The sequence below is a fragment of the Lissotriton helveticus genome, chromosome 6 (genome assembly GCF_964261635.1).
Source record: "Lissotriton helveticus chromosome 6, aLisHel1.1, whole genome shotgun sequence".
In the NCBI taxonomy this organism is placed as follows: Eukaryota; Metazoa; Chordata; class Amphibia; order Caudata; family Salamandridae; genus Lissotriton; species Lissotriton helveticus.
Genome location: NC_136067.1, coordinates 1,054,114,549 through 1,054,136,826, shown reverse-complemented (window position 1 = coordinate 1,054,136,826; position 22,278 = coordinate 1,054,114,549). Strand labels below are relative to the sequence as shown.

The 22,278-nt window shown below is 40.5% G+C and overlaps 1 protein-coding gene across 2 annotated transcripts in view; it reads left to right on the top strand.

Moving 5' to 3' along the window:
• LOC144763254 (uncharacterized) overlaps nt 1-22,278 on the top strand; it is a 121,467-nt gene that overhangs the window by 21,202 nt on the left and 77,987 nt on the right. For both annotated transcript variants that reach the window (XM_078648693.1, XM_078648692.1), the window contains exon 2: nt 8,245-8,371. In XM_078648693.1, the coding sequence (XP_078504819.1) occupies nt 8,245-8,371 (127 nt within the window). The remainder of the gene's footprint in view (nt 1-8,244; nt 8,372-22,278) is intronic.

The window sequence follows — 22,278 nt, the reverse complement described above, 5'->3', positions numbered from 1 at the left end:
ACATACACTTCATTACCCATAACTAAAATACATTGCCTATAGCTCCAACAAATATAAAACGTATTACATACGTAAAAAAAACATTGCAGTTTACAATGCCAATAGCTCCAACTCCAACAAAGGCGAGACCTATTGCATTTCCAATGCTTGTTTTAATTACTGGCCTCCCATTTTTAAGTATGACCTTAACCAGCATGGCTATACGTTTTTTATTATTATTATTTACTATTTTTCATGTAGCTTTTAAGTCTGAGCTATTCAGAACTGAGTTTTTGTGTTCCCTAGCTGGATTTTCTATTTCCCTTTTGCACTTGTCTATCTGATTTTGATGAGTACGATTATGTTGACTAAGAATAGAGGCTACACACCCACTAGGAATAGCTTTATCTGTATCCCACCCAATTCTCAATGTTGATATTCCCAAATTACTCTCCATAAATTCTTTTGTAAGTCTCTTAGCATACTTTCTTTGACATTTGGTTCTGATAAAAGGGTTTCTATTGAAAGTCCATTGTTTAATAATACTGTCCTCCTTTATTAGATTTAGCTTCAACTCACCCATAGCATGATCTGAAAGGTGGATCAGGTAATGTTTTAACCTATTCATCTCCCAAGCCAAACTATTGTGAATAAGAAAATGATCTAATCTATTGAAATGTTCATAACTGCCAGAAGAAAGTATATCCTCTACTTTTTGGGCCCTCTTTGACTGCAGAATCCCCTTAATTCCAAGTCTCAAAATAATTTCTTTGAAAACGGTGTGGATTTTATCATTGTATTATAAGGTCTGTGGTTTGAGAAATGTAACTCCATATCCCCCACTACAATAAAATCTCCTGCCGGTAAATAAGGAGGAGAATACCTTGGCATTATTAATACGTTTCCCATAATAGCTTGGCTTGTGTAGGTTCACTCCATAACCCAATATTATTATCAAGAGTATTCAAAGCAGGGAGGAAAGCACGAGCAGCCATTGCCCCTGTAGGTTGGCTTGTTTGTTAAGCAGTGTGAAACTCTGATCTTTTCAAAGTAAAACTGCTCTAACTCCTTATGCAGGGGAAAGAGCTATGTTTACCCATCTGGGAGGTAACTATTTCTTTATGTGCCTCATCTTTGCGAAGTGGGTTTCCTGTAAGCCAATCACATCTCTTCCTTTCCGAAAAATATATTGGAGGAGCTTCTCTTGCCCCACACTCCTGTGCTGTGAACCTCCACCCCATGCTGTATGGTGAGGCGGGGGGATGTAAGGGTCAACCACAATATGGCACTGGGGCATGGGATGTGGGTTTCTCTATTGTCAGAAACGCAGAACTGTGAAGTCGAAATGTAAAAGTAAATAAAGGGCAATTAAAAAAAAAGAGAAGCCTCTCTCACTTTGGTTTGTATCTCAAGCTATTTCTTTTCCGAGTCAAGAACCTTGGATTGGAGCCAATTCCAACTAATTCTCAATACAGTGAAACCAGCATTGTGTGCATTTTTTGTGCCTCCATCTTCCCAATCATGCTCTCACAGCCCCATGACTTTCTTGGAGAACCTTGGACAAATTTCCTGGTGGAGACCAGCCAGCCGTCCCCACTTTTTGCAACAGCAAGTCAAACCTGAAAATAAATAATAAAAGAGCATCCTCAATAGTATTTAGGCCCGGTATCAATGATTCAACCTCTAGCTCTCTCATGTCGTTAGTATTGGCCGGATATATGAACAAGCTGAGAAGACCATCCATTGTCCTGGGGACAATCCTTTGCAGGAGTGATGCTATCCATGTACCAACAAGCTAAATATAAACAGAATAAACTCCGGCTTTTGAAACTTTATAGGCGCTATGGCTTTGGAACCCTGACGCAGTACCCTGAACCCAACAAAGTCCCACTCACTGAGTTAACCCCCATCTATTTAAAGTAGAAATGTAAAGGAAAGAGGGAACTGTGCCCATGGTGATTGTGGATGGGTATGGAGGTCCCCAGTTCACACGTTGACAAATATTTTGACACCACTTTCTCCTATTGTCAAATATGTAACTGACCCACATTTTCTATGACTTATCTGTTTCAACAAGGTTAGCTGTCAACCCGAACCTCACCAGAAGGCAATAATGAAAGAAGAAACGTGTTCAATGTGTTGGACTGAACCAAAACTCTATTCCTTACCACATTTCAGGGTATGAAGTGCGGAAGGAAGAGTTGTATGGAAGAGTATCAGTATATATTAGCATGGAGAGCCGCGTTGAAGGCACAAACATATACACAACGGCAACAGACATTTCATCATTCTCGGGCAAGTTAGTGTAAATGCAAGGATGTTGGTGACAATAATTTCTAGGAATAAAACAATTACTCATTCATTCCAACCCATTACTTCCTTATCCACTACTACAAGATGTAGCCGGTCTCTCGCTTCCCATGGACTACTAGCCTTAGATCAGGCAAATCCTTGTGAATTGAATTTCAAGTGCTGAAAACGCATAGGCGGGTTTCTCTGAGCCCAGAACCTTAGACTTCTCAATGCTTCTAATTCATTTTAAGACACCAGCTCTTCTGAAACCCAAAGTATTTAAACAAGCCTTTGTATGCTACTTCAACTCGAATATGCATCAGCCATGTAATTATAGAGGTGGGAATCTCTCTCTTTTTATGGGTGGGCTCACAGTGCCCAAACACCACAGAGCTTAAAACAGTTCTTAGCTGCCTCATGTTTTCCAAAAAATTATATTTTGTAAAGATATATTTATTGAATTTTCCTTATTATTCCGAACAAAGGGGCACATGGATCTTTGTAAATTGCATTCGCAAATGGTGCGAATCGCAAAATTCGGCCGTTTGCGAATGCAATTTAAATTTTTGGGATGCATCACCATTTTTGTACCTTTCGCAATTTAAGAAATCGCAAAATTGCAATTTCTTAAATTGCGATTGCATTTAAGGAATCTCAAATTGAGATTCCTTAAATGCAACGCATCAAACTTTACAAATTTGCGAATTCGCAAATAAGGGGAGCAAATTACCATGAAGTTGACCTTCATGGTAATTTGCAAAAAATGCTCTAAAGTGCATTTTTCAAAGTTCCATTTTACACACACACATGCCTTTGGGGCATGTGTGTGTGCAAAATATACTTTTAGGCAGATTTCAGGGGTGCAACAGGGTGTCCTTTGGACACCCCTGCACCCTTGAAATTGCATTCTCAATTTGCGATTCTCTAATGGAGAATCGCAAATTAAGAATGTCTTCCCATTCATTCCTATGGGCCTCTAGGCCCATAGGAATAGATGGAGAAGTATTCCTTAATTGCGATTCTCAATTAGAGAATCGCAATTAAGGAATTTTAAGAAATCGCTATTTATTTAGCAATTTCTTGATGCATTGCAATTTGGAATTCCTTAATTGCGATTCCTTATTTTTCTCAATTAAGGAATCGCAAAAAGCAATATTGATGCATGTGCCCCAAATTCTTAACAAAAATACATACAAATGTACATAACATCCATTGGTCTGTTCAAGTGCCATTCACATTCTGCTTCCGTCCACAAAGCATTCAGCATGGGGCACTGGGACAGCCTACTTCAGCCATTGGCTCTCTTCACTGTACCTGTCGGCATTTCGCTGGTGCACTTCTGCACATCTGCTACTTTGTTGCTAGTGTATCATTTCCACTTCCATTTCGTGTGTTTTTTTACCGGTGTGTCTTTTTTGTGTTATTTAAAAAAAAAACATTCAGGCCACTTTTAGATGGCAGCATTTTTATATGTTATTGCTATTACACCTTCAATGACTACTGCATACGTTTGCAAAAAGAAAGAAATGAAATAAAACATTGCAGGCTTGCCAAATTCCGAGAAATAGGCTTTGCCACTGCTTGTTTTTTTATTGGTCCTTACCACCTCACTGTTATTTATAATGGCTATCACAAAAGCATGTCATATAAAAAATACAGGCTTCTATTTTCAGGACTCCTACTTGAAAATCCGGTACTTGCCTCTAGTCTTAGACCTGTGATCTGCATAAACTTCCAAAGTCCTCAGGTAGGTCTCAAAGAATTCCATGAGTATTAATGAGAAGCTGCAACATTTGCTCATACTATCCTGCATAAACAATTCCGCAAGTGAAATCCATGTATTTTCACATGCTTTAATGTCTCACCAAAGTATTTTTGCACTTACTTTTGTATTTAGTTTTTCCACATGGAAAATATTGTTTCTTTTTAGAGAACCCCTTTTCCCTATACCTGCACCAGGTTTGGGAAGATTCACTCTGTAATCCAGCCCTGGCATTGACCGGAGTAAATCTGTACTCGATTATTAATTGTTGACTGGGTCATACACATTTTTGTTTACTCATCTACATGTTACGTCATACACATTTTGGATAGTTGTTTAGTCTCGCTCCCCCTATGTAGTTAATAGGGCTAAGGCATCTGAGATCTAAGGCACAACAGAGGCTGATCACAACACAATTTTGCCTTGCACAGCAAAAGACACTCTCTTTGCGTTACAGGGTGTGCTTCAGTGCACTCGCACCACAAAGCGTATTTTTTGGGATATAGTTGTAATATGTCCCTCATGAATATTTATAAGGCAGGAATCGCATTGTAACCCCTTGCAAAAACTAGTAGGTGCTGGGTTGGAGACCTGCATGGGACAGATGACCTGCATCGGGGCATTTTCATTCACAATGCCAAAAACAGTGGCATATTGTGAATGAAACCTAATACTAATAGCTTAAACTCTCACAAATGCTAGACCTATTGCATTGCAATAAAGGGAATTCTGGACCGCTTGTTAGGTTGTAAATATCAGAGGAAGAGACCGGCCTGTGACGTTTTCAAATTAGTGATAAATAGTACAGTGAAGAATATGTGTAAGTGTTGTAAATTACTCACACACAAAGTATGAAGTGAGAGTTACATATATTCCGAGCTATAAACACTAACAAAGCGCTCTGTGATTACACTGTCATAGCTCAGAAGGAAGAGCGGGGGTGGGGAGCTATTTCCAGTCTTCTCCGTGATTTGAGTGTGCAGCGTGGCATAGCGGTATGTCATTGCTATCTTTAGCCTAATAAAAACACTCCAGCTGTAGTAAGGCCCTGGCTTCACCTCCTGGTGCAGGGCGGACTGTGCTCTATGGCAGGCATGGAGGGAGGGAGGGATGGTCTCGGCTGAAGCTTCGAAGCTCCGGTCTTGTACAGTGCCCCTGCTATTACTAGGAAGCGAGAGGCACAGAGGTGGTGGTATTGGGATTGATGGTGGTGGTGGTACTGCTGGTGGTGGTATTGGTGGTGCTGGTATTGGTGGTGGTGTTATTGGTGGTGGTCATGGTGGTATTAGTGGTGGTGGTGGCATTGGTGGTGGTGGTATTGGTGGTATTTGTGACGGTATTGGTGGTGGTATTTATGGTATTGGTGGTGGTATTGGTGGTATTAGTGGTGGCATTGGTGATGGTGGTATTGGTGATGGTGGTATTGGTGGTTGTGGTATTGGTGGTAGCGGTGGTATTGGTGGTTGTGGTATTGGTGTTGGTGGTGGTATTGGTGGTGGTGGTATTGTTGGTGATGTGGTATTGGCGGTGGTGGTACTGATGGTGATGGTATTGGTGATGGTATTGGTGCTGGTGGTGATGGTATTGGTTCTGGTGATGGTATTGGTAGTGATAATATTGGTGGCGGTGGTATTTGTGGTTGTATTGTTGGTGATGGTATTGGCAGTGGTGGTGGTGGTATTGGTACTGGTGGTGGGTGGTGGTATTGGCGGTGGTGCGTGGTGGTATTGGTGGTGATATTGATGGTATTGGTGGTGGTACTGATGTGGTATTGGTGGTGTTGGTATTGTGATGGTGTGGTGGTGGTGTTGGTGGCATTGGTGGTGGTATTGGTGCTATTAGTGATGGTGGTATTGGTGGTGGTAGTATTGGTATTGGTGGTGGTGGTATTGTTAGTGATGATGGTACTGGTGGTGGTGGTGGTATTGGTTGTGGTGTTATTGCTGTTGGTGGTATTGGTGGTGATGGTATTGGTTTTGGTGATGGTGGTATTGGTGGTGGTGTTGGTAATGATGGTATTGGTGTGGTATTGGTGGTGGTGGTATTGGTATTGGCAGTGGTGGTATTGGTATTGGTGGTGGTGGTATTGTGGTGGTGGGAGTAGTGGTGGTGGTATTAGTAATGGCGCTGGTATTTGTGGTTATGGTGATGGGGGTATTGGTGGTGATAATGGTGGTATTAGGGGTGGTATTGGTGGTGGTGGTGGTATTGGTGGTGATGGTATTGGTGGTGGTGGTATTGGTGGTGGTCATGGTGGTATTAGTGGTGGTGGTGGCATTGGTGGTGGTGGTATTGGTGGTATTTGTGACGGTATTGGTGGTGGTATTGATGGTATTGGTGGTGGTATTGGGGGTATTAGTGGTGGCATTGGTGGTATTGGTGGTAGCGGTGGTATTGGTGGTTGTGGTATTGGTGTTGGTGGTGGTATTGGTGGTGGAGGTATTGGCAGCGGCATTGGTATTGGTGATGGTATTGGTGGTGGTGGTATTGGTGGTGGTATTGTTGGTGATGTGGTATTGGCGGTGGTGGTACTGATGGTGATGGTATTGGTGATGGTATTGGTGCTGGTGGTGATGGTATTGGTTCTGGTGATGGTATTGGTGGTGATGATATTGGTGGCGGTGGTATTTGTGGTTGTATTGTTGGTGATGGTATTGGCAGTGGTGGTGGTGGTATTGGTACTGGTGGTGGGTGGTGGTATTGGCGGTGGTGGGTGGTGGTATTGGTGGTGATATTGATGGTATTGGTGGTGGTACTGATGTGGTATTGGTGGTGTTGGTATTGTGATGGTGTGGTGGTGGTGTTGGTGGCATTGGTGGTGGTATTGGTGCTATTAGTGATGGTGGTATTGGTGGTGGTAGTATTGGTATTGGTGGTGGTGGTATTGTTGGTGATGATGGTACTGGTGGTGGTGGTGGTATTGGTGGTGGTGGTATTGGTTGTGGTGTTATTGCTGGTGGTGGTATTGGTGGTGATGGTATTGGTTTTGGTGATGGTGGTATTAGTGGTGGTGTTGGTAATGATGGTATTGGTGTGGTATTGGTGGTGGTGGTGGTATTGGTATTGGCAGTGGTGGTATTGGTATTGGTGGTGGTGGTATTGTGGTGGTGGGAGTAGTGGTGGTGGTATTAGTATTGGCGCTGGTACTTGTGGTTATGGTGCTGGGGGTATTGGTGGTGATAATGGTGGTATTAGGGGTGGTATTGGTGGTGGTGGTGGTATTGGTGGTGATGGTATTGGTGGTGGTGGTATTGGTGGTGGTGGAGGTATTGGTGGTGGTGTATGTGGTAGCATTGTTGGTGGTGGTGGTGATGTTAATAAAACAGGCTTTTGAAAACAACCCATCAGGTGGCTTTAGTACAGATGACATGTAGCACAGATATGCAGTTGTCCACTTCAGCCCATTAGCACAGGATTATGTGCTACCTGGAATTCACATGACTTAATTAGCTTATAATTTCTAAATCCATTTTACTTCGGTGGGGGGGTTTAAACAGACAAGATAATGCGGGGTTAAAGTGATTGAAAGCAGGCACGGGGGGGCCGTGCTGCATAAAAAAACACAAGTGGTTTCAGCTGAAGCAGCGCATTTCCGGCCAGCAGTAAGAGCAACTCAATAAAGTAAATAGTGCTTACAAACTAAATAACAGGTCCCATGTAACAACCGAAGTTAAAGGGCCAGTCGCCATAAGAGGGTACAAATGAAGACAAGGCCATACTAAGGAGGGACTAACAAGTCTATTAAGAAATCTGAAGGCAGTATTTACGAAATACAATGACACAACCCAATGAAAAATACGGGTGGAGAGTAGACGCAGCTTCTCTCCCATACTCTACTACAGCAGTCTTGCAGAGTGAGCAGTACATGCACGCTGCCGCTAGGCTCGACTTAAAAATGACAGTAGGGTGTACAATGCACATACACAAAGTTGGTTTGACTGGCTTTGCAAATGCAGTCTTTTGTGCATCTGACCCCTAATTACACATTCTGATAATATCTTAGTAGCAGCAGAAATCGCCATGCTGTTTTATATAGAGTAATTCAAAGTTGGTCCTGCAGATATAAAACGCCTTATCTTGTATCATATCTGTTGGTGTTTGGGTGGTATTTGCTTTTCCCTGAGTGTTGTTAATGAACAGTTTAACATGACAATTTGTGTTTGTGTAGACTAATTGATCAGAGTGCCTAAGGCCTGGATTACCTCTTTCAGACCCTGCTTACATTTCACGACGTTGCTGCCTGTTTCTCTGTGGACGAGTGGAGGCTGTTACACGAGTGGCAAAAGGAACTGTATAGGAATGTGATGAATGAAATTCACCAGGCCTTGATTTCACTGGGTAAGTCGCTGTACTACTTTCTAGACATTTCCCTCCTCTATCCCGCCTTGGATCACCCTAAACCTCTTTCCAATTCTATGATCTCCCAAACAACCCATCTAAATTCCTCCTTCACCTAACCTTCCTTTGACTCATTCTAAAACTCATTTTAGTACTATGATCTCCCGAATCCATTTCTAGAGATTCTTCCTTCCTCCATCTCTCCTTAATCTCACCCCAAACCTCATTTTACTGCTATGATCTCCCAATAAACACTTCCTAGACTCTTCCCTCTTCTATTCTCCCATTATCCTTTTCAATCCAACTAACAGACTCGCATGTCCACTGCTCAAATTTCTCAATACTAATCCCTTTTGGGTTTCAGAGTAGCGTGCCACTCGATGAAAAGTGCTTTAACACCTCGTCAGGGGTAGTAAGTGCTATATAAATACAATTACAAATTACAAATATAGAATAATGCATGATTAGCATTTTAGCATTCTGATTATGTCTTGTCTCAGTTGCTTGGTCCATCTTGAAAAATTTGTTCATTTATTGTGTATTTTTCTATCAGTGGTGCCTTACTTAGAGTCCATGGACCGTTAACGAGGAACATGGTAGCATAAACTTTCATTGCATAACGTGTGTATTTGGAAAGCAGATGTTCTCTCATTGGGATATCTTGCCGCTGAATGATGCATGTGTATTTTTACCCAACTCAATGGTATTTATTTTATCGACCTCAGAAACATTAACGGCTGAATGGAACCAATTCGGATTTGCACTAGTGACCACGAGGTCAAACAGAATCCTGGAGTGGATGCTTTAGTCCACTGAGCCACCAAACCTGACTCTCAGCTTGTCTGCTTTGTGAAACTTCCCTAATAGAAGAATCCTCTTCCAACTTGAACTTTCTTTTAAAATGCATTGGAGTGACTGAATGGCTGCATAGTAAGGAAGTGGTCATGTTTCAGCTACAAAGGTATCTCACATGAGATTGGACCATAGTCCATTGTCATTGAAATGTGTTGCATTATTGCTTCCTTCCCTCCCAAGGGAGTATTACCTGCACATGGACAAGAGGCGATAGTGGCACTGACTCCAACAGAGCCTGCTGATGCTACCTCATTCCTAGCTCTGGCCAGTATTATGCCTGGGAAACAATGGAGCAGGCAGCACTACTGGCCAGTGGACTAGTGGAGAAGTGTGGCTCACTGGTTAGAGCAGGCAGACCCTGAAGCAGAGGTCAGACCCGGGACCAGGGTTCAATTCCCGACGCGGCAGGGTCTCAAGCTCAAATGTCCACGGACTCGATAATTCTCGCTTCGGTGCCTGACCTAATCATGGGTTCACACTCTGCAACTCTGGGCATTAAGCTTGCTTAATCTCCACAACGGCCCCCCGCGGCGGGATGCCTGGCTTTCACCTTGGGGATGCCCTGTAGGGGCTATCTCACAGGGAAAAGCCAGGACGGGTTCCCAAGGCCAAGCGCTTAGAGACCCCTGGGTTATAAGCGCTATATAAATCCAAACATACATACATACATACATACATACATACATACATACTACTGGGAGTATAGGACAGAGCGCAGTAAAGGAGGGTTCATGTCAGGAAGCAGCTACCAGAACAAGAAAAGCGGATGAAGAGAACAGCATAGAGGAAGAGATTAAAATTAAGAGAAGAAAACCACGAGAGATTGAAAGAGAATGGGCACTAGTATGGTGGAGTGTGGAGCAGAGGAGTGAGGAGAAGGTAGGTGAGGGGAGTGGGAGTGAAAAATAGAACATAGGGATGAATGGGAGAGAGCAGGCATAATGTGGTAAAAGGGAAGAAGAGGAGCAGGGGGGACAGACAAGATAGAGTGAGAACACAAGAAAGGGGAGTTAGAAGAATAATGTCAGCGACTGGAGAGCGAGGCAATCAAGAGAACAGGGATATGGGTAATCGCAAACGCTAGAGGGATAAAGGTAGAGTGGGGTAGCAGGAAAGGAGTGATGAACAGAGAAAGGAGGACAATAATGATAGAGCAGGATACAGAAACCAGAGAAGGAGACTAGAAAGGGAGGAGAAAAAGCAGAAGATAAGAAAGAAAAGTGGATGAAAGAAATGAGAGATAAAGAAATAAAGGAAAGGGTTAAGACAGCACCGACCATATAAAGATACCAGCAGTAAATGCCAATAAGCTGACTGAGAAATAATTAGGAAAAATAGAACAGACGAGATCAAGGGCACCCTAGCATTGCTCCTGTCATTTCTATTTTTAATCTCATGTTTGCTGTATATTTGGTGATAGACCATCAGAGCTCGCTAATTACATACTAACATTTAGAACTATTCAAACCTGCTGAAGCCCTATGCTTGCCTAGTTTTGCCTAATCTTTGTGTAACATACAACCATTCACAGCTGGAGGATGCCCTGCCTCTCTGCTGGCCACAAAGGAATGTAACATTTTATTCCAAAAAACTGAAACAGACTGATGAACAAATCACTGTAATAGGAGAGCTCTCAAAACCTTTTGTCATTAGGTCCGGGTTTTGCTAGAGTAGCTGTCAAACTGACCAGTGGCTAACAATATAGACAAAGTGGGTTTGAGGTCTGCATCCTTCAAACATTGGCTTTCTTCCTCCAGCCTCTTTCAGCTATTGGCTCCAGACTTTGTCAATCATGTCTTGGTTAAGCCCCATGGAGTAATGATCTCTCACCTAATGCTGTTGGCTGTTTGGGTTCCATTCAAAGGCTTACATTGAGCTGATGTGCAGAGAGAATATCGAGTTGGAAATGTTGATCTACAGAAATGTTGAGTCCTAAATATCGTGAGTCAGAAATATCGACAGCAAGAATATTTTAAGGTATGAAATATCATTTTTTTAAATATAGAAGTCATTAATATCATTTGCAAAAATATAGTTGTTTAAAATATCGATTTTTTAATTAGTGTTATGTAACTTAGTATATATTTTAAATGTATGGGATGTATTTTTTTGTATACGAATTATGTTTTATATATGTGTTAAAATTTGAGTAGTTATCAATTTTATTTCAATTAAATTATGCGTATTTTTGTTCCGTAGCGGGTTGTGGGTTTATAGGGGAATAGGTTGGGAAGTAATTTAATTATAATAAATGTATGATTATTTTTATTTATTTAATTGAGATTTTATAGTGTTACTTGTGGAAGTAATTTATTAATAATGGATTATGAATTGGTTGTTAATCAATATTAATGAATTGCTAATAAATTATGGTAATTGTGTAATTTTTTTAGGTGCGGGTTGTGGGGTTTATAGGGGTAAACGGTGGGAAGTAATTTATGTTTAATTAATAATTAGTTGTTAATAAATATTAATTAATTGTAAATTAATTATCGGAATTGTGTAATTATTTTAGGTGAGTGTTGTGGGGCTTATAGGGGTAAAGGGCGGGAAGTCATTTATGTCTCATTAATTAATAATTACTTGATCATTAATATTAATTAATGGATATTTAATTAGGATAATTGTTTATATCTTTTTGTGTGTGGGCTTTACTTTTATAGTCGTAAAGGGTGGGTACTATTCGTTTTTTAATTGAAAATAAGTTTTAATTGTGTTATTTATTTTTTTACAGTTTAATTTTAGCTGTGGTTTTTGGGGGTTAGAGGGGTAAAGTGTGGGAAGTTTATTAAATGTGATGAGTTTTAATTAGTTTTTTAATTAATAATATTTCTGGTAATTATGTGAGTAAATATTTTTTTAATTTAGATGTGGATTGTGAATTGTGTGGTGTTATAGTGCAAGAAATAAAAAAGTAAATGTATGTAATAATTAATGTTTTGTTTCTAAATAATTTCTAATAAAAATAATTATTTGTTTGAAAATTATTTCTTATTTTATTTAGTATAATATTTGTAAGTATGTGTCATATGCGTTTACCATTATATGTTGTGTTTTAAAATTTGTGTTATTAAATATATTTGTATTTTAATTTTTAACATTTATATAATTGTTTATTTATTTACCTTTTTAAATATTTTTGTTGTTAATATTTTGTTTGTTTTTAATTTTAAACTGACTGGAGTGAGAATATTAATTGGTACCCCTCCTCAATCCAACACTTTCCCTACTGTTGCACTCACTAGAGTTGGAATAGTAATTTGTACCCCTCCGCTATCCAACACTTTCCCAACTGTTGCAGTCATTGGAGTGGGAATAGTAATTTTTACACCTCGGCTATCCAACACTTTCCCTACTGTTACAATTATTGGAGTGGAAATAGTAAATATTATCTCTCTGCAATCCAATAATTTCTCTACTGTTGCACTCACTGGAGTGGAATAGTAATTTTTACCCCTCCGCTATCCAACACTTTCCCTATTGTTGCACTCACTGGAGTGGGAATAGTAATTTTCACCCCTCCACTATCTAACACTTTCCCTACTGCTGCACTGGCTGGAGTGGAAATAGTACATTTTACCCCTCTGCTATCTAACACTTTCCCTACTGTTGCACTGACTGGAGTGGGAATAGTAAATTTTATTCCTCCGCTATCCAATACTTTTCTTACTGTTGTACTCATTGGAGTGCGAATTGTAAGTTTTACCCCGACACTATCCCACACTTTCCCTACTGTTACATTTACTGGAGTGGGAATAGTAATTTTTACCCCTCCGCTATCCAAACATTTCCCTATTGTTGCACTCACTGGAGTGGGAATAGTCATTTTTACCCCTCCACTATACAACACTTTCCATACTGTTGCACTGACTGTAGTGGTAAATTTAAGTGTAAAGATTTCTAAATAGTTTAATGTTTTAATTTATAATAGAATTTTTTTAATATATTTTATGTTATTGGTTTGTATATATATATATATATATATATATAATAGTTTAATAATTGTTTTATAGTAAATATATATATTTATTATTATGTATTGTGTGTTTAACATTTATTTGTTATTTGTTAAAATGTCATTTAAATCTAATTTATTTAAACAAAATTTATTATTAAATATATTTAATATTTATTTTATTATAAATATATTTTTACATCGATATTTTGTACAACTATATTTTTAACATCGATATTTTTTTCTCAATATTTTTGTACTTACCTGTTTAAGTATAGGGAGTTGATATTTTTGCATTCTATATTTTTTCATCTCTATTTTTTACATCTATATTTTTTACATGAATATTTTGTCAGAGAACCCATTGAACTGCATGAGGAAATACTTTACAACTGTAGTCCTCTATAGGCTCTTGCTGGCTGCCTCTCAATTGTCTTGCAGCTCTAATATGCTAGCTCTGCATGCCATAGCACATTAAACCCTTACCTATTGGCTTTGCCAATACATGTCTTAAATTCATCTGCTCAACCTAGTTGTAGGATTTCAGCTATATTTTGTTGTCTGTCTTAGTGCCAAGAGACTGAACATATCAGTCCAAAAAATACACTATGTGACAAATATTAAACATTCCTCATGTGTATACATTTAGGACCTTGTTACGATTAGGGTGGTCCTAAGATCACCGTCCCAGCCGGGATCAAGGATCCCACTGCAGCGGTGGTCTTCAAAGGGCGTGAATATGCTGGTGGTGCCGGCTCTGCCGAGCATATCACAATCTCCATTTTCACCACCGATTCTATGGTGGGGACCCTGTGGAAATGCAGGTAAGTGGGCCCTAGCAGCCCCCAGCGAAATCTGGCCATGGGGGTGCTTTGGGTTGGGCCACCTGTTGTTCCCCCCCCTGGAATTGCACCTTCATTCCTGCACGGTGTGGCATGCATTACATGGTGCATGCCACACCGCGCAGGAACATGCTGCAGTCTCTCTCGGCGGCAGTCTGATTGCTAGGCTGTCCTATGAGCCTAGCATACCACTGCCGCAGCACTGTCCGCCCTGGATTGAACTAGTAATCCACCGCGCAGGTGCACCATGGGCTTGGCGGTCTTCCTGGGACCGCGGTGGTCCCAGCCAAAGACCGCCAAACTCGTAATAAGGCCCTTAATGTAGATGTTATTTCTTAAGGAACTGAGAGGCTCATTATGATGGCGGGTCTGCCCACCATCACCGCGGTGCTGGGACCGCCCGCCAGACGTGCGGCGGTCCCACCAGTCCTATTAAGATGCGCCTTCCATACTGGCGGGCGCATCCTGGCCTTTTAACATTGCGGACAGCACCGTTTGCAATGCCAAAATGCCTCAATGTGCATTTCCATGCACAACGTGGCAGGCACCACACGGTCCTTCTGCCATCATAATGAGCCCCTGAGTCACTGGAAGAGTTATGAATTAGTTATATCCCCCTTCTCACAGCAGCAGCTCAGTGTATTGTCCACACTGTTTAGGTTTCAATATTTACGTTTTTAGAACTAGGAGCTCTTATTTGTAAAATGTACATTACCATGTGTTTTAGCACTTAGAATTTCAGTAAATGGTAAAAGGGATTTTTTCAATTTCAAGAAAATGTATATGTTAGATTAGTTAATGGCCACATATGGACATTTGTATTTAATCTGCATTTGCGTAGTAACAGTCCTAGAGAATTTCATGTGTTCTAAATAAACACGTACACATTTGTAAGGGAAATAACTGCAGGGGACGTCAAAAGAAGACACGTGCAAAAGAACAGCAAGACTGCGAGAGATGAGGACGTTTTTAGTGGAAACTAAAAGACCATTACTTTCTCCTCACAATACATCACAGTGCTATGCTGGAACAAAGGTATAGAACTCAGATACCATGCCAGGACGTTGGCATAATTTAGGGCAACCTTATAAAGTTTTTTTCAAATGTTTTCTATTTTGAATTCACATAGGCAGTTTGTATGTTAGGGAATAATGATCAAGTATGCAGTCAGTATTTTTCCTGAAAGATTATTTCGGGTACAAGAACGTACCTGAGCAAAGCATTTTATTTTAGGTCTAGCTGTAGACTGCTGTAGGTTTTTGGTAACCTCTTGTCACCAGTTTCACAAAAAGTAGAATAAGAAGTAGAGAGAGACAGAGGGTGGGGTTTAGGTCAGCCCCATATGTCTATTGTCTTTCATCTGTTTCATAGTTTGCCATTGCTAAGATGGGCTGTCCATCAAGCCCATGCATTTCATAGTTTCTTGTGCATTAACACAGCGAAACAATACACGCAAAATGTATCTGCTGTGTTTTTGCACACTGTAGCTGTTAAGCATTACGTGATTGTAGAGTTGCACTTTGCCAGTTTTTGATTCGTTTTGCACAGATGTCTAAACTAAAAGGAAGAAGTAAATCTCTACACTATGGGGTTGATCCCGATCCGGTAAAATGCGCTCCGAATCGTCGTACGGAGCGTTTTTTCCCCGTACGAATCGTACCCGTAGACGTCCCGTACGTACGACGAAGTACGATCCGTACCAGGTGCCGAACTCCGTACGAGTCGTACAGGACTCCGTACGACTCAAATCTCCGTACGAGTCTCACTCGGAACCCGCTGTACGCGACGTCACAACGGTTCGCGGCTGGTTTTTACGACCCAGCAAGTACGATTCGTGTCGGGTACGCACCGTACGACCCTTTTCCTACGGGAGCTGAAAACAGTCGTAAACGCAGAGTTCGCGCCGAAACAGGTACGGAACGCCCCCCCCGGGTACGGCACGTACCCCCCATGATCGCAGGGGTACGGCGCGTACCCCTGCGATCATGGGGGGTACGTGCCGTACACCCAGCGTACATGGGGTACGGTGCGTACCCCATGAACGGTGGGTGTATGGGACGTACCCCATGTACGCTGGGTGTACGGCACATACCCCCCATGATCGCAGGGGTACGCGCCGTACCCCTGCGATCATGGGGGGTACGTGCCGTACGGTGTGTATGTGATTGTGCGTTTTTCCGTACGAATCGCCCTTACCTGACGTGGACCGTACGAATAGCGTCCCGATCACCCGGTCTGGATCGTACTCACCGAGTCGTACGGTGTGTGTACGAGTCGTACAGAAACGGCTCCGGATACGAATCGTACGGACGGGGATTTTACCGGATCGGAATCGACCCCTATGTGGTGAGTTTCTCTATTGATAGATCATTAGCATAGGCCTCTGTACAATGGAAAAACGCAGGGCAGCTAGCCAATCTGCTACCTGTCAGTAAGACTCCTCATTGACTGGCATGATTTGCTGGTAACGGCCGCCTGTGTGAGCATTATTTGTACAGGTGAACAAGCACAGTTTTCTTGAGTTTATGGCTGTTATATGTTCTTGTTAGACCACCTCCACTTTCAATACTTTTAATTTACTTCGTCTCAACTTTACTTTACCTGCCTATCCTTATTAATGCAATCACCTTTTGTTTGTCCACTTTAATTCCTTCAAATTTTTTCTTTATTGTCTTTCCCGAAACTTCACCATAATGTTATGTATTTTCCTAAATTTCTTTGAAATGTTATTTAATCAGCTTATATTTCAATTAACGCTACCTGGGCTTTTTGTTGATGTTTGTTTTTGTCTGCATAATGGCAAAATGCTAACTTTGATTTGATTTGATTTTGATTTGCAATTTGTAAAGCGTGGCAATTACTCATGGGCGTCAAGGTGCTGTAGTGAGCTGTCCAGATAACCAATCTTAGCCTATAAAATTCAAGAGCGAAGTCTGTAGCGTGTACAACCAGGTCTTAAGTGCTTTCCTGGATGTTGACAGCTGGGGGATAACCCCCTAGCTTTGCGGCAGGGAATTCCAAAGCCTGCTTGCAGCCGTTGAGAATGCTGTGTTTCCCCCATTTCTTCTTTTTAGTTCTAGGTACCATGAGCTGATTTTGACGCAAAAAATATTTTATCGAAAACAAAACCATTAAAACGTGTTGTTACTCTTAGCAGACATTAAATTACAATGGGGCATATTATCAAGACTCGGCGAAAAAATTATCGCCGCTTTATCAGCAGGAAACTGCCGATAAAGTGGCGATAATGGGCTTGATAATATGCTCTATGGAATTCCAATCGACGCTCATGTTAGATGTGAAAGACATTTAACATGAGCTTGGATTGGAATTCCATAGACCATATTATCAAGCCCATTATCGCCACTTTATCGGCAGTTTCCTGCCGATAAAGCGGCGATAATTTTATCACCGAGGTTTGATAATATGCCCCAATATTTTCAGATAATTAAAGCAATAAGTAAACACACACTCTGACCCTTAATACTAATTCTAACCTTGTTTTTTATTACATCAAAAAATGATATCCTTGACCTAATCTTGATGCTAACTTTATAATTTGGCAAATGTAACTAATTAAATTAACGGGTTGTATTAAAGGAATTCGTAGCTTAACTTCAAATTATTTCTTTATAAACATTATTATATGCATACTGCAATGCTTAACCTTATGTTATTAATCAGGGTCGAAAAACTGCTCCATATGGCGAGGCCAGATTTATTCAGGACAAGCTATTTTTAGGTCCTACTTGCCCTTTCTGGCGAGTAGGTAGACAAACTGACGTATGACCTCTGTCTCTGAAAGCAGAGCAAATGTGACAAGAAAACAAGCTTTAAAGGCATTTTTTTGCTCACAAAGTGAATGAGCAATAAAGATTCACATTTGCTCAGCTTTTGGAGACATAAGTCAAGTACATTACAGTTTGGTCAAGCTGGAGATTTTTAATGTTACTAGTTAGTAACATATTTTTTTGATTTTTCGAGCCCTGTTAATGTATCTATTTTCTTATTAAAAAAAATTGAGTTTTGCACAGTTGATACACCAGACATACCATAGAGGATCGCGAGTAACAGAAAAATGATTAATAGAGGCCACAATAGTATATTAAAAATTGGTAGAAGTAAGCCTAGGAACAAAACAAGATCCACTTCTGCCCCCCCCCCCTTCCAGTCCAGCCAGTGGATGATGCCATCCCACCTCTTTCTGTCTCCCTAACCCTTGTGACGCTGCTTCAGCCCCAGCGTTCATCGGAAAGTATCTATTTTTAATTTAATTATATTTCAACTATTTTAATACTGACTCTGAAAAGTATTGGTTTATAGTCTATCAAATATAATGCATATCATAAGTAATGTTATTTTAACACTAACTAACTCATTTTACTTAAAATAATTCCAATTAATTATGGTAATACTAACTTTAAACTTAAATAAAATAAAAATACATTAATATAAATCATTCTCGAATAGTTTCGTTTTTAAACCATATTGGTAAATTACACTTATTATAAAAGTTGTTTTTCTAATCCTATGAGCAAGGTGCTGGTATATGTGGATGAAGCTATGTGTAGTCAGTGTAATGGCAGGGTGGTGAATCTCAGACATTGTAGAGGGGTCAAAGTAAATTTTGGACACTGATTACAGGAATGATGCCCTCAATTTCTTGTGACAGTCATATGTGCTCTGCAATGAAAAGCAGAAAGGCCTTAAGTTTAGCCAGGAGGCCTGTAAAAGTGCCCACAAGAACCTTCACCAGGACATGAAACACCCTTGCCTTGGACCTATGTCGCAGTAAGGCCCTGATAACTAACACCAAGTGAAGTGCACCAAGGAAGCACAATCTGTTGTGCCCTACTACAGCACGGGGTGATGTGCACCAGAGGCGCACAGACGAATGTGTATTTGGGGAGTACCGGGCGATTTGTATCAGGAGACACAAGTTGAAGTGCATCATCAGAACATAGGGTGAGGTGACGGAGGAGAGCACCTGTTGATACGACTCCCAGGACCACTGAATAATGTCTTGCAGGGAAGTACTGTGTCTCGTGCATTAGGGGAATACTGGGTTCTCTGCAAGAGTGGACCACGGGTTGATGTGCACTAAGGGAAACGGGTAATGTGCTACAAAATGCACAGGGTAATGCACAATGGGGAAACAAGATCATGTGTAGCCTGGGTGTATTTTCTACGTGAAAGCATAAAGGAAACCTTCAACTCGGGTATTTTTACTGTTGATTGTGGTTCCGGTTTGTGAGTTTTAGGATTGATCAGGTTTGTTTTTACACAAAGCATACATGCGATTGTTACATTGTTGACAATTGCCCTTATTCCATTTTCCTTTTTTTAAAGGAATAGCACGTTTGCTCACATCATATAGTGTAGATGAAAAAGCAAACTTTTTAGTCAAATCTTCACTGTGTTTGCCTTTCAAGCTTAATTTTGCTATGTTTCCATTTGCCCGCAGACATAGAAGCTTCCATGAAATAAATAGTTCTAATATTTCATTCAGGAAAATAGGAGTGGCCTTCTGAACCATCTTGAAATTGATGACTTGTTATAGTCAAGCAGTACAGAGATACTGATAAACATATAGCCAATTGCAGCAAATGCATGAGAGAAATGGTTTCTGTGATGGCCGGCTTCATTTTGGTCAGCGGTAACAATAAAGCCAGCTAATCTTTATTCCTGAAACAGGAGGCTTACATACCTCTCTCACTCAGCCAGTCACAAAGCCATCAATTCCCTTTGGGATACACTACTGTCTTACTGTTTAATCTCCAAATGATGTGCAACAAACAAATTGAAGTCATCTTGTAGAAATCATAAAATCAATTGCCACGTAAACCATTTAAAAAATTGAAGTGGTCGCCTCACCCTTCACGAAAATCTGTTTATTACCAAGTAGTCATAGGTTCCAATAGTTTCAGGGCTGATTAAGCCATTCATCAACGGAATAGTTTGAGTAAAGTTGTATTTATTAAGAATGATGCCTAGTAGTTACAAGCATATGAAATAGTAAAAAGTCCAAATGCAAGACATAAATAAAAGCATAAATAATTGATATATTTCTATTTCCTGTGAAAATTCTGCAAGCGTTCATTCGATTATACATGGTGTGATGATTAATGTATAAGTTATCCACAAGACTAGAGTTTGAATTCCATCTTTTATACCCAGCTACACTGTCTAATCTTAGGTACATCACTTTATCACCATGTCTCTCAAGCCCGCTTTCAGACAATCTTTGGAGTGCTTTAAATACCCTGATTGATGCAGTGCTATTTATAGTTTTATTTGTATCCATGTTATTTGTATAGACCTAGCCACAGGGCAGCAGAGCGTCACATATATATAACATCCACGGGGTGGTATAAAATATATTAATAAAAACGGTATAAAAGAGAACAGTAGTTTTTAGTCAGTGAAGTATTGTTTGAAGAGGTGAGTTCTTAGATCTTTTCTGGGGGCTAATTGCACCAGGCCATATCAGAAATGCAATTCAAAAGTCTCGGGGCACGAGACGGCGTGTTTGGATGTTTTTATTTTTTTAGATTTGAGGATCACTCTGGCAATATTCTTTGTATTTCGTTGTCCACTGCATAAGATAATGGTCATTAACATTTCATTTAAAAAAAACACCAGCTAGAAGAGAGGGAAAGAAGTTGCTTCAATAAACCTAAACAAACTTAGAAAATGTGATGTGATATGTAATTTTCATTTGATGAGATGATCTGATCGAATACAACTCAATTTAGCGCCCTTCGTTTCAGTTCCCTATCTGCCAACATTAGAAGGGCATAGGTAAGGCAGAGGTTTATTGATTAAGTGTACTATAAATAACTTGACTTTTTATTTACATTTCAGTAGTAATACAGAAATGGCAAAGAAGTTGGTCCGTCGATGCACATAGTCCTGTCAGTTTATGTGTGTAGTACTCCAACCCGCCTGTGGACTATCCGCAGTCATAAACTTACTATTTACTTGTACTTTGTGAATACTGAAAAAAAGAGTAAACTTACACAAAAGTTTATTTGTGTATCAGGCCCAAAGTGTGGTTCGTATTCCCTCTGCTTAGTGCCTGTCAACCATTCCTGCCACTGCTAGCGCTGTGATAAAATGAAATACATGTGACTGAGGGGCTCTGGAGAAATGAGAGGCACTGTTGAAGGGTGATAATTAGGGAATCATTGAAGAACCACAACAAAGATTGCTGTATCCTGGTGCATAGTAAGGTCATCATTTAATATTCTTTAAAAGCTAATACAATTCAATATATAATGATACATGTGTTGTAGAATGCACCATTGTTTCCTAAATGTTCTTTGGGGGAGAGCCTCCCAAAGCCCCCTTTGTATGGGGACTGGTCTGTAAACATTTGCCAGGGCTGCTTTAGGTCTCCACTCTGACCCTGGCAGGAGCAGAAGCCTTGTACTGTGAAATAAAACTAACCATTCAGAAGTTAGTCACGGAGATGCCGCGCCAACCTTCCCATTAAAACTTTTCGTTTTTTGCAAATTCTTTCAATATAGAATACTAAAATCCTTATCGATTTGAGCACTTGTTTTTTGTGCACACGTGTGAAATTTTTTCGAATTACTCTTTTAATGTTTGAAATTTAAATCATACAAATTGCTGGGGGTCCCCGACTTCCAGTCTTGAGTCAATAGGGGTCCTCAGGAGTCAAACGTTTGGGAACCACTGTCCTAGTATATTACCTAAAAAATGTTGCTAGATGTTTTTCATAAATAGGCCCTTTGGCTACTAACTTCAATCCCTAGTTGCGATACTTGACCAAGTAAAGTATGAAATCACTGTACAAATCTGTCCAATATTTAACACTGACTGTTGAGCACTACTTCTTCCTTGTGACTAAAGGCCTCATTTAAAAACTGTAGGGTCATCTGCAAAAAGTTGCAGATGTCACGTCTGTCCTCTCTCATCCACAACCACATATTTGGTGGGCAGTGGTCTGTGTTCCTGATGGCGTAGTCCTCACCGGATTCCTTTTCCTGAGCAGACCTAAGCCGATGGAGATGGTGTCACAGGGGCTGCCCAATCATGGGAGGCCATCCGGGGTCCTTTCCTTCTGTACCCTCCTGTGTCTCTTCTGTATGGGACGGTTAACACTTTTCCTACCTATGTCAAATATAATGCTTTCCTGATGGACCTGGAGCAGTGTTAACTCCCTCAATGGTGATGTTGCTTCTCAAAATTATAATGCAAAGAACAATGTAAATAGTTAAGCACGTTAGACT